This window comes from Delphinapterus leucas, chromosome 20 (assembly GCF_059928025.1).
Source record: "Delphinapterus leucas isolate spDelLeu-1000000601 "Yukka" chromosome 20, BTC_Dleu_Yukka2, whole genome shotgun sequence".
NCBI classification, from domain to species: Eukaryota; Metazoa; Chordata; class Mammalia; order Artiodactyla; family Monodontidae; genus Delphinapterus; species Delphinapterus leucas.
This window is the reverse complement of record NC_143148.1, coordinates 9,276,894-9,290,213: the sequence shown is the minus strand read 5'-3', so window position 1 is coordinate 9,290,213 and position 13,320 is coordinate 9,276,894. Positions and strand designations below refer to the sequence as shown.

Genomic DNA, 13,320 nt, shown 5'->3' with positions numbered 1-13,320 from the left:
GCAGCCAAGGGCTTTGTACGCATGAACTCATTTTAACTAATTCCTCAACAACCCAGAGACAGGTACTAATTTTTTTTTTTTTGCAGTACGTGGGCCTCTCACTGTTGTGGCCTCTCCCGTTGCGGAGCACAGGCTCCGGACGCGCAGGCTCAGCGGCCATGGCTCACGGGCGCAGCCGCTCCGCGGCATGTGGGATCTTCCCGGACCGGGGCACGAACCCGTGTCCCCTGCATTGGCAGGCGGACTCTCAACCACTGCACCACCAGGGTAGCCCGACAGGGACTATTAGTCCCTGAGACTGAAGCCAAGACAAAGAGAATCATGTGCCCACAGTTACAGAGCCAGGCCACGGCCACTCTGGGAGTCACGGGCAGGTCTTCTGAATCAGGGTCTGGTCACTGAAGGGCTGCTGTGTGGAGACAGAGGCCTTGGGGAAGCATGGGACCCCTACATAATGAGCCACCTGACAGGGCATGTGGGACAGATGCGGTGACTGACGCAAAGGCTGAAGGGAATACGCGATCATTTCTGGTGGGAGGAGCGGAGAGGAGTGGGAAGGTTTCCCAGAGGAGGCTGAGGCGAGACCTGCAAAAGGAGTGAAAATCCCAACAGGGGGCAGGAGGGACCAGGCGTTCTGGACCAGGGGAGAAGCTTAGAGACCCCGGACTCAGTGACACCCTGCTTTTCCTGCAACCCCAGTGCCAGTGTGCCGGCTCTGTGCATTCCATTCCCCTCAGTGCATTCACTGAGTGCCTGACCTGCGCAGGACCCTGCGCTGAGCCACGCCGGGGACACTGGGCATAGAGCTGAGGCCAGAACAGACCTGACACCAGACAGGGAGGACCCAGAATGATCCCGGTCAGGACGGGGGAGCCCACAGGAGCCTCCTGACCCTGTGGGGGGAAGGGGAGCAAGGGCGAGTCAGACAAGGCTTCCTGGAGGAGGGGGGTGTCTGAGGTGAGTCTGAGGAGGGAGCTAGAGTTCGGGTGGGAAGGCCGGGTCAAGGAAAGCCCCTGAGGCCGTCTCCCACAGGCTCCCCTTCCTGGGCATGTGTCCCTGCATCCACTGTGGCACGTCCCTCTGCCTGTGACTACCTAGAAGCCCGCACTGGCCCTAAGCTCCTCCACGCCGGGACCGGACCTCGGCGTCTCCATGTTCTCACGGCCAGCACAGAGCTTGGCCCATGGAGGCCCACGTGGATGTCTACTGGACAGATGAGAGCCGGCCCCGTGTAAGGACAGCGCCGTCAGGATGGCGGGAGCATGGGGCTCTGGCAGTTAAGGAGTGGGGGGAAATGCGGTGGGAGCTGTATCTCCAGGCCAAGCTGAGATGTGGACTCTACCATGCGGGCAGTGTCCCTGGGCCTCGGTCCTGCCACCAACAGCAGACTGGACACTCACATCCTATGAAGTCCCCCCTGGAGTCCCCCGACCTGGCTCCAGGCTGAGCCCTGGGCCCGACCACATTCCCTCAGGGTGCTGGGGAGGGAACAGTAAAAGACTCGCACAGTCCCTGCCTCGCGGAGCGCACATTCTACTGCAGGAGACAGACGCAGTCTCACCGAAACATTTCTCAGTCCGACTGTGGCCAGGCTGGCCAGAAGGAGGGCACAGAAGAGAGGGCGTCTCAGAGCTGGCCTAACCTGGAGATTCAGGAAAGGCCTCTCGGGAACATCTGAGCCCAAGGAAGGAGGGTGGAGAGAATGACGGGGGTGCAGGTGGAGAAGGGGCCGGCCCTGACAGAACAGACCTAGGCGCCTCCCAAGGTACCTGAGGCAATGGCACGGCGGGACAGGAGATGGGGACCCAGGGAAGGGACGTGATCAGGACACAGACCAGTCCTCAGAGGCAGCCCCAAAGCACTCACAGAGGCGCTCTGCTCTGCACACACAGCAAGGGCCCCCTTGCAGAAAGGGGGAGGGGCACCCCTTGAGCTCCCATGCTCACCTTCACGCGCTGCTTCTTGTGCTGCACGCTGTCCAGCTCATCGTCCTCATCGCTGTCCTCATCCTCGCAGCTCTGCAGGAAGGGAATCTGCTCCAGCACTGAGCCACCCAAGCGCTCTTTGCCGTCTTTGCCGGCCGCATTCCTGCCCACGACAGGGGGGCAGAGGGGGCATTAGTCCTGCCAGGCGACAAAGCTCAGATGGGAGAGCGCCGAGGCTCGGGGGTCAGAGCCTGGACCCGGCTCTCAGGAGTGCCAAGCCCACCCTGACCCCAGAGGAACCTTGACTCTGATCACACGCAGGGCTTCAAGCCCAGCCTCTGCCTGACACACCCCAGCTGGAACCCTCACTGGGACCACAGACCAGGCCCAACCCCTCACTGAGCTCTGACCCTCCCTGAGTCCCAGACTAGCCCCCAACCCTGACGGCTCGGCCCTGGCATATGCTGAGTCAGAAGGAGAGCTGGACAACCAAGCGCCACTGACTCAGCAGCTCCCGTTCCCACGGCCGCTCCAACCACGAGCACAGAGCAGGTGAGTGGCGGGGACAGACCCAGCAAGAAAGAGGAACCGGTCACTCCACGGTCGCTCGGGCCCTCACAGCCTGCACCCTCCCCACTGACAGACGGCGCTCCGCTGTCCACCCCGGCCCGCTGTTTAACGGCTCCATCGGGATGACAAGTTTTAGCGAAGGAGGTTATTTTCCAAACCTGACTCCAGGGCAGAAAGGAGGGTAGAATCTGAAGTTCAGATAAATGCCAACAGCCTCCTTTTCTGCCACTGGACTGATGCCCCAGAGAGTTCTTGTCGACTGCCTGGGTGGATGGCTGCCACTCCGCCGGGACGCTGCGCCCAGGCTCTCCTCCCGCTCACTAGCTACCTCGGCCCGGCCTCCTCTGCTAGGCCGCCCCCAGGGCTCGGTCCTCGGACCTCCTCTCGGCACCATCGACGCCCTCTGCCTCAGTGACCGCCGAGTCCCGTGGCTTCCAAACCCGCCCGTGTGCTGGTGAACTGGAGGTACGTTTAGGAGTCAAGCGCCCCCACCCCTCGTGCTGGGGGTCAAACAGGCACCTCAAACTCCACTCATCCTGAACGGCCCCCTTGAAGCCCCCCAACCCTTTGTCTCCCCCATCTGGGTCAGCGCTGCTCCCAGCTCTCAGACCACACCCTTCAGTCACCCCTAATTTCTTTTCCTCTCCCCCCACAGGCAGTCCTTTAAATAGTGTCGGCTCACCCTAAAAACCCACCGAGAAGCGGACCCCTTCTCACCCCTCCACTACTAATGTCCATCATTTCTTACCTGGACGTCTGCAGGAATCTCCTACCCGGCCTCCCGGCTCCCAGCCCGACCCTCCGTCAGCCTCTCCTTCTCCAAGCAGACCAAGTATATCAGATGATGTCACACCCCTGCTCGAAACCACTGGCTTCCCACAACACCAGCCTCCAAGCTCCTTCTGATCTGACTCCTGAGATCTCAGCGCACCGCAGACCACAGCCCCCACGTGCTCACACCACTGCAGCCACACCAGCTTCTGTGGCTGCTCCCGAACGCTCCAGGCCCTTCCCAACCCGGAACCTTTACACTTGCTGTTCCCTCCGCCTAGAACATTCTCATTCCAGCTGCTTGGGTGGCTTAGCCTCCACTCCATGCAGTTCTCTTCCCAAATGTCACCCCATCCGAAGCAGTACTACTTCTCCCATGACTCTTTCTCACTGCCTTTTACATAGCACCTCACGTCACCACCCATTAAGTTATTTACTTTGACAAATTACAATTACTGATGAGAGAATGAACGAGTGAGAGCTTCCTGGGGTCGGAGACCGCATGTTGTGCCCCCCTCACCCCCCGGTCCTGGCGTGTGGCCCGGGGGCTGCCTTCAGCAGGGGCTTGGTGTTTCCTGGGGAGCACACAGGCCTGAGCCTCGGGGGGGCCGGGCCAGCGGGAGCTGTGATGCACAACAGCAGCAAGGCAACGCCAGGGGAGGGGAACCCAGGGGAACCCAAGACAGAGCCTGGACACCGCACAAGGAAGGGGCAGAGGAGCCCACGATACACTCCAGGAAGGAAGCGGCCCCCAGAGCACGGTGGACTTCCTCAGGACGCAGAAGGCACACAGGGATGCACCCGCCAGACCCAAGGGCTCACCTCTTGATCTGCTCCTCGATCTGTTTCACCAGCAGCGACTCGCCGCCGCTGAGTCCCCCGGGGCCCGGCGTGGCCCTGGGGCCCCCTTCGCTGGGCTCCATGGCCCCGTTGAGCTCCAACGAGCGGCCCAGTAAAGAGCGCACGCGCTTGGACCGCATGTCCAGGATGGTGTCGGTGTAGCCCACCTCTTCCAGGTACCTGCGGGGAGGCAGAACCAGGGCGGGTCAGGCGCCTTGTGGCTTCTTCATATGCTGCGGGGGGCCGATGCAAATTAGGCCAGGCTTTTTGGAGGAGCAACTTCAGACTATACATCAAAATTTCAAAGAAGCATACCCCTGACCTTACCATTTCCCCTTTGAGACTACTTCCAGTGGAAGCCTTTCTACACGGGCACTGTGCTGTCACAGATGCTCGCGGAGACACTGCACATATGGGTGAACCAAAACGCAGGGGCCAAACTACACGTCCGCTGCTGAGGACTGTGGGAGCAAATGACTGCTGGGACACTACGCACAAGATAAACAGAGCAGAGTGCCAAGGAAAGAGGCCATGATGAACAGTGCAACAAAAACTGTAAGTTAGGTGTTCCTTACAATTCAAGTGTTTGTGGGAAAAAAAGAATGTGCATATAAGTATAGACCACACACAAACACACATTTTATCACGCCCCTCGCTAGGCCTAGAGAGAAACACACTAAACTTAAGAGCAGTGACCTCTGGAGAGCGAGATTGGGGATATTAATAGGAACTTCTAGCATTTACTCTACTCACTTCTATGAATGAGCATTTATTACTTCTGCAATTACGAGAACTGAAGCCAGCTGGGACTGGTCTAAAAGCTGAAAATATCTGTGGCTTCAAAAGACTGGAGACAAAGAGTCCCATGCTGGTCCTTAGGAGGCGCCTCCAGAGCCTCTTCTGTTGAGCCTGACCCTGTCCCTTTGGGAACATCAGACAGCGCCTGCCTCAGCCTGCTGTCTGGCCTGCTATCTCACCTCGGGTGCCTGTGTGTGTCTGACGCTTCCCCTCCCCACCAGTGGAGGGGCAGGAAAGTGTGGTGCGGAAGGAGTTGGGCTCTGGGGACAGGCTGCCCGAGATCACACCTCAGACCCTCCGCTGATTAGCTGTGACTTTCCATAAACAGATACCCTCTCTGCCCCTTGGTTTTTTCATCTGTGAAAACGAGGGGAATGCTAGCAGTTACACTACACGGGGGTTTATGTGAGGAATCCTTGGGTGCAAAGCGTTTAGCGCGGTGTCAGGCTCATAACAGGTCCCTGGCAAGCGTCGCCTGTGATGATCTTTCTGTTGTCACTGTTTGCACACCCTTTAAGCTAGCAATTGCACTCCCAGATATTCAGCTTAAGGAAATCAAGGATATGGACAAATAACTTCCTGGTGTTTGTCACACTGTCTACTGAAAAAAACACCTTCAACGAAATACACAAGAAGAGACTGGCCATAGGAAGTTATGATTATCCACGTGACAGACTACTATACAGGTCTTGAAATGATGCAACGTAAGTAATTTAGTGGGAAGATGTTCACAACGCTTAGCAAAAGCAATGCATTATGAAACACTGCGAAGGGGGAGCCCCGGCTTTTATAAAACACACACACACACACACACACACACAGAGACAAATACATATCCACGGAAGAGAAAGCATATGTGCCAAAATGTTTACAGGGGCATGAAATTCCTTGGGTGGTGGAATGATGAGTGATTTTTATCCTTTTCTTTCTGTTTCCCTATGTTTCCCAAGTTTTCTAAAACACACACATCTCTTTAATAAAAAACAATTTAACATTACCCTAGGGGAAAAAAAGGCACAGAGGCACTTGGGGTCGCTTTCCACATGTGCCTCCTGCAGGGAGTCTTCCCTTGCTCTCCCCGACGGGGTGACAGCTGTGGCCAGCAGGGATCCTGACAGCTCAGGGTCCCCAGGGGGACAGGAAGGACTGCGGAGTCTTCGGGCTTATCTCCCAAGCCAAACGTGTTCTCGCCCCCTAGCCTCCACCCTGCCCTCCACACACTCACTGTCGGAGAAGCTGCCGCCCCTCTTTCCACACCAGCGGGCTGTTCTCCAGGGTGACCGACTCCACCGGGCCATTGGAGACTGGAGGGTGGAGAGAAGGGAGGTGGGCTGTCTTGGTCAGGGCACCACCATGCACCCATCACCTCCTCCATCGTCCTTGGAGCCCCTTCCTGAGAGAGTCTGAAGCCTCCCTCTGCCCCTGTGCTCCTCCTCTCTAGTCTCTGGGTCACTTCCCCAGCCATTCCCAGACCATCCTCAGACTCTACTTATGTTATTTTCCCACACGGGAAATGGGCTCAGCTCTGAGCGAACGGGCGGACTCGACCGCGTCCCAGCCTGGCTCTGCCGCTTCCCGGCTGTGTGGCCTTGAGCAGGTTAGTTTACCTGAGCCTCAGTTTCCTCTTCTAAGAAACGAAGTTAATAATCTCAGCACCTACCTCTTGGGATTGTTGTGAGGATTAAGTGAGACAATCTGTTTGTTTTATTCATCAAATATTTATCGGGCATCTACTATGTGCCCGGCTAGGTGCCTGGACTACATCAGTCGACAAAAACCCCTGCCCTGGTGGAACTCACACTCTGGTCGGAGGAGTCTGACATGAAGAACAACGATCACTGTCAGCCTGGCCTCGAAGGCCCCGACCCCGTGAACACACCACTCTTTCAGGTCTCCGTGCTCCAGTACACTCCTCCCTCCACCTGGAGTGCCTTCCCTCCTTCCCTGACGATGAACTGATGCCTCCTTCCGGGAGCGCAGGCTGTCGGGCCTTGTGCGTCTGTCTACCTCACACAGGGACAGCAGGCAGGACTCCCAGCCTTCTTCAGCCCCTGCCCGCACTCGCCCAGCGCCCAGCACAGGACCTGGCAGAGCAGCCTACGGGGCAGGGACGCTGAGAGTGAGACCCAAGCCCTCCCGGCCCCGGCCGAGCCTGCTTTCTGTGGAGCACGGTGAGAGATGTGGCCCATCTCAGCTTTCCTGTCACATTCGGTTTTGCTGGGAGGGGGCAAGAGGGGAGGATCGGGGGTGGGTACCTTGTTCCGACAGTTCTGGTTTCTTCTCCCCCTGGTTCAGGTCTGTCCCGAATTTCAATTTATGATATTTGGCCCTAAAAGATCAAGCGATTAACCAGTGAGTGAGAGACACGGAAGAGTAGACAGGGCCAGCCCCCACCTCAGGAATCCCAGATCCCAGATCCTCTCTAATCAGCTCTCCTCCCTCTGAAGCTGAGCTGCCCGATTAGGAAGCAGCCCGGGCGGAGGAGGCATCACGGATGGCACTGTGAAGAGCCCACTCTTTGGAGTCAGGCAAACTGGGTTGCTATCCCAGCTCCAGAGTCCTTGAAGAAGTCCTCACCCTCCGGAAGCCTCACCTGTACCCATTAGGCCACTGGAAGGGATAAATGAGACAATGAATATATGGTGTTTGGCACGCAGCGGGCCACCACCATTATGAATACTGTTATCAGTTGTTTACCCCGAATCCCACCCACTATTTCCTGTTCTGTCCCCCTCTCCTGGAACCATGCAGGACTGGGTGATGGGGAAGAGAACGCTTGACCCCAAAGGCTTGATCCCTGACGGCAGGACGGGGGACAGCTGGGCTCACCTTTCCTGCTTCAGCGCATATTCTAACATCTTGATCCGCCGCACCAGGTCTGTCTTGAGATTCTCTTGCCCCTTCCTTTCTCCCTGGAGGAAGGCCACCTGAGCCTGCGGGGGGGAGAGAGGGAGACAGGAAGACAGCAGGGCTCAGGCTCACTGACATGTGTCACTCACTCAGGGACAATCAGCTCCAGCCCTGCCCCCAGAGCAACACACAGCAGCCACTTCTTCAGGCGTGAAGACCCTGAGCCAGGGTTCCATGGAGCAGTGAAAGGGCGGCTGGATCTGTCTCCATGTCACCCGCAATGAAACAACTGAAGCGAAGCCCTTAACCCCTGAAATTAAATAGGGACAGCCTGGGCCTAACTTGATCCCCACCTCTGGGGAGGAGGTGGGCCAGGGAGGTATTAACATCCCTGGGCGCCTCCTCTCCCCACTCAGGCAGGTGCTGTCCCTAAGGTTGCTGGTGGAGGTGGCGTGCCACTACTCCTACCAGAGCATCTGTCTCTGGGAGGCGTGGGAAGCTACTTCTGGCGTTTAGGGACAAGAGTGGGCGGCTCGGCTCAGCTCCCGCTGCAGCGCGAAAGCTTCCCCACCCGACCCCCATGGTGGGGACCAACCTTTCCACTGGAGTCTGCCCAGGGTGAGGGAGACGTGCTACAGCCACGACCCAGGGCCCCTGCCAACCACTTCACACTGTCTGCTGGCATGGGCTGCCCCAGTCTGCTCTGGTCTGTCAACAGGTCTTTTGGAGACACCGAGTCAACGGCCTTCGAGGCGGGATCTTGGCCCCTGACCAGGTTCCGGAAGCCCAGTGCCAAAGCCCTGAGCGCAGGGCTCCTCCCTGGCTTCTCCCCAAGGCTCCTCTGTTCCAGGCTAGGACCGCCTGAGCTCTAGGCTTGGCTCGGCCACTTACTCGCTGCATGAGCTTAGGCAGGTCACTGGCCCTCTCTGAGCCTGTTTCCCCTCACGTGTTAAGTTCTTCTCAGTCCAAAGCCTGGCACAGAAGAAAGGCTAACAAATGCCAGCCCCTACCTCTTATTATTTTTATTCTCCCTGTCTGTTCTTCTAGAGTCTTGAAATGGGCCCAGTTCTTTGAGAGGGCTAGGATCCCTCTGAGACCTAAGGCCCATCGGGCAGAGCTGGCTGTGGCTTACAGGCCTCCTGCCCCACAGGCAGCTGCATCTTCCTGAAGCCAATCCTCACACATCAAATGCTTATGGAAGAACTTCAGCAGCTCCCCCAGAAGCCCCCAGTCGCCCCAGACACCTTTTCCAGGCGGTGAACGTTCCCAAACCCTCGCGTTCAAGGACTGTCCATTGTTGGCGGCCTCTCAGACGCCCATGAACACACCTCTTCCTCGCCTTGGGGCTCAAAGGACCCTGACCTATCTGCCCCCAGCACTTGGAGCACAGCACAGCCCTGTGCCCACAGGCCTCCTATCACCCCTGTCCTGCTCCAGGGGCCAGGTCTCTCCCACAGGTTAGTAGAGAACCAAATGTGCGCCGGGGGCCAGGGAAACAGGCACACTCAGACACCACTGGTGGCGCCATAAATTGACAAACCCTTCCGGGAGGGCAATCTGGCTATATCCACAAACATGTTAAATGCACATGCCTTTCGTCCTAGCAGTTCCACTTCTAAGGAATTTACCCCACAGGCATAACTGCAATGGTAGACTTCCTTTTGAAGAAATAAAAAGGCATATATGTATACTAGTGTATGACAAAAGTATCATTCATTCATTTATTCACTCCACAAGTATTTATTGAGTCCCAACTATGTATCAGATACAGTTGTAGACAGAGGATACAGCACTGAACAACATGAGGTTTATATTTTAGAAGAGGATGTGGAAAAAACAACGAACAAATAAATACACGTCACAGGTACGCTATGGAAAAGAAACCTCATCTGTCCATTGAGAGAAAGGGACTCCCCCCAATCCTTTTTTTCTTTCTACACTTTAAATCAACATATATGTACATAAACACCTAAGGCCAGACAGGCGGACTCATACGTGATCAATGTCTTGGAAGTTTGAATTTCTGTCCTTTGTATACCTTCTCAGTCACCCTGAGGTCTACTCTGTCCATGAGTTGTTAGAAGGTGGGGGAGCGGTGGAGAAGAAAAGGTCGATCACCAAATACAAGTCCGGGGTCACGGCCTCCCTGTACCCTCACCCTTCTGGGCTTCCGTCCATGCGCTTCTGTTCCCAGTGCCTGTGCGGCCTGCTGAGCCCACACGCATTCAGTATCTGACACTGGTGACCGCCTGTGACGGGCCAGGTTCTATGTGAGGTGCTGGAGAAGGAACGGAGAAGAAGAGTGCCTCCTGTCCCCGCAGAGCCCTCAGTCTGGCTCAGGCGACAGACATGAGCAGCCACAACTAACACAGGATATGACTAGGACCCCAGGGAGGGAGCAGAGGCGGTTATGGGAGGGACACCCAACCCGCTTCTGGAGTGAAGAAGTGACAGTTCAGCTAAGATCTGAAGGCTGATTAGCAGTCGGCCAGGGGCTGGCCAGAGATAAGGGTGGCAAGGTGGGCTTAAGGAACTCTACAAAGGCCAGTATGCCTGCATCCGAACGTGTAAAAGGGTTAGTGAGGAAAATCAGAGAAGCCTGCAGGCCTGACAAAGGATCACAGACCATGTGAGCAAGTCCGAAATTCATCCTAAGAGCACAGGGGAAGCTATGGAAGGGTATTTTAAGCAGAGAAGAGATATAATCAGATTTACATCTTACAAAGGTAATTCCGCAAGCTAGAATGTGGAGAAATGATAGCTGCAGGGGGCGAGGGGAGGGCAAAGCTAAAGGCCGAGAGACCAGTCACAGAAGGAAGCAATCCCAGGAATCCCAGGGAGAAATGACAGGGGCCCAGGCTAGGATCAGGCAGGGGGGGCAACGAGTGGATTTAAGTTAATAAGGAGGTGGCCCTCACCTGTGGGGGAAGAAAGTGGAGTCGAGGGGCAGAAAGCAGGGTCAGACCTCACACCTGCTCAGCCTCCCGCACCCCCCTTGCCCCATAGCAAGCCCTGATTTCCCTTCTCCTAATGATGATGCAAGAATCTCACTCTGGGGGACTTCCCTGGCAGTCCAGTGATCAGGACTCTGTGCTTCCACTGCATGGGACACGGGTTTGATCCCTGATCGATTGGGGAACTAAGATCCTGCATGCCATGTGCCGCGGTCAAAAATAATCTCACTTTGCTATGTGGGCCTCTTCCCAGTTCCTCTGGCAAAGAAGGGAAAAAAGAGAACCAGAAACATGTGGCTGAAGTGTCCCGAGTTGGTGGAATACCACGGAGAGGGGAAGTGCTGGTGGCCAGTCCCTCCCACCCCGCAAACACCAGCAGCTGCGGCTGTCTGATCTGTTGGCAGGTAAGGCTGGGATCTGGAAGTTTTCTACCCACCACATCCACCCACTGCCACTCTGAGACAGGGCCGCCGCCTCTCCTCCGGCTGTTCCCTTTCCACCCAGGCGGCATGGAAAAAGCTTCCGGAGGGGCCTGAGCATCTCAGTCCTCCGAGGGGCCGCTGATGACTCTCTGTACCCCAACCTTTCTGTCCCAGCCCACTCCCCATCCCAGCTCAGTCCCATCTGGCCCTGCATCTCCTGCACTCCACTCGTCCTCCCCAGGGTCTGGGGGCCCCTGGCAGGGTTGAGTCCCCATGGATCCCCCAGAGCCCCTTGTGAGGCTGGCAGTAGAGACTGGCCAGCTCCATACCTTCTCCACCAGCTGCTCCTACATGAATGTCCAGTTCAGGCCCCGCCCCCAAGGTCCCTCTCATACTCAAAGGGCTTGCTCCCCTTTGCAGAAGTACCAGAGATCGTGGGCAGAGCCACGCAATCAAAGACTCAACTGCGTCGTGTGTACAGTTCTCTGTAACCTCCTGCACAAACCAGCCTTCTCTTATTAGCCTGGAAGTTTCTGAAGGGCAGAAACCACACCACCTCCTTCTGGGAATTCCCCTACCTGGCAAAGTCCTGCTTATTATCAGACCACGTCGATGCCACCTCCCTGCTCCCATCTTCGGGCGCCTCCTGGCAGGACCTCACGAGAGGCTGCCTTTTCTGCCGCTCCCCACATGCTGACTGCACGTGGGTGCTGTGCCAGGAGCAGCTGCACGCAGCTACTTGGAGAAAAGGTATTCAGAGTTTATCAGAAAAATCTGACGCAGTCCAGGCCTTAAAGGATCTCACAGGAGAAGTCACACCTCCCTAAGTGATAAGGGCTCGAGCAGAAGTGTATAAAAAGGGGTGCTGCTGCTGGGAGTGTAAACATGGGGCGACTTGGCACAACTAATCACCCCGTTATAAACACATCTATTCTACCATTCCACCCATCTATTCTGCTGTATACTCACAGGGGAACACAGGGACATTCACTGCAGCCATTTCCCACGGGCAGAAACGGGAAACAACCTAAAAGTTCAGCAAGAGGGCTCAAACTAAATGAGCTACAGTACAGACATCGGTGGAATGAAGTTTTCAAAAATAATAAGACCTCTCTCTGCTGATATGAAAGGAACACAAAGACACATGAGTATGTGGGATAAAAAAGTCACCGAATGACACATGTAGTATGATCTCATATATTACACACAGAGGTGAATTATTTTCATAGCAATAACAGTTGGGGGGGACTTTCCCTTTTCACTTGCGCGCGCACGCGCGCATGTACACATCTATACGCTCTGACGCTTCTGAGATCTTTGAATTTTTACTAATGTAACAGAACAAAAGAAAATAAAGGTACAAAGTAAGAAATGCTGGAGCCTAGACAAAGGAGAGCCTAACTGGGTGCTATCCACAACTTCCTCTCAAACGCCAGGAAGGACCACCAAATGCGGGAACAGACACATCTTTTCTCTTGTTTGTCTCAAAGATGAGGAAGCGGGGTGGTGAGTGCTGTAGGGTACACTGGTCTGTTATGAGTGCTGGATGATCCTGGGGAGGCCACTGGGTTTCCTTGGAAGAGGCTTCTCATCTGTCCTGGGCGTCAGAGAGGTAATAATACATGGGCTTGAAAGCCCACAGACCACCCCTGCCACCCACAGGCTGTGACCCTAGATAAATCACTGACCTTCTCAATGCCTCCATTTCCTCTTCTGATTATTAAAAAAAAAAGGGGGTGGTGGTGGAGGGGGAATAATATCACTTACCCTCCCAGAATGTTGCAAGGATTAAATGATACCATGTATCTGAAGTGCCTAATACAGTGCCTGGCACATAATATGTGCTCAACAAACAGCAGCTGCTATCATGATTGCTAAGTGAGGGCAATGCCATTGGCTCTGCCTCCATAACGGGGTACTGAGAAGATCTAATAAGATGTACCCTGGGGAAGAGTTCTGTAAGTTGAGATGCGACACCATGGGACACCAAAGCAAGGGGGTACTTACATAAGGATTTCTCTCCCACCCCAACCCCAAGCCTCTGCCACCACACAGCTAAGATCCCTATTGGGGTGGGAGAATTGCGGGATGCTCTCTTTATTCATCCTAAGGACAAAATTCTAATCCGATATTTACTTGGGTCCCCACCTCAACTAGATAGGAAATAGCAAATCGGAAGGGGAAAGACGA

General features: G+C 55.5%; 1 protein-coding gene across 8 annotated transcripts in view; it reads right to left on the bottom strand.

Moving 5' to 3' along the window:
- The window catches only part of STRN4 (striatin 4), a 28,302-nt gene that overhangs the window by 13,375 nt on the left and 1,607 nt on the right, over positions 1–13,320 (bottom strand). For all 8 annotated transcript variants that reach the window (XR_002646264.3, XR_016390907.1, XR_002646265.3 and 5 more), the window contains exons 2-6: positions 7,734–7,837; positions 7,160–7,233; positions 6,130–6,208; positions 4,089–4,286; positions 1,947–2,088 (exon numbers count right to left, since the gene is read on the bottom strand). Coding sequence is in view for 2 of the 8 variants with exons in the window: in XM_022585284.3 (XP_022440992.1) it covers positions 1,947–2,088; positions 4,089–4,286; positions 6,130–6,208; positions 7,160–7,233; positions 7,734–7,837 (597 nt within the window). In the remaining 6 variants the exon portion in view is untranslated. The remainder of the gene's footprint in view (positions 1–1,946; positions 2,089–4,088; positions 4,287–6,129; positions 6,209–7,159; positions 7,234–7,733; positions 7,838–13,320) is intronic.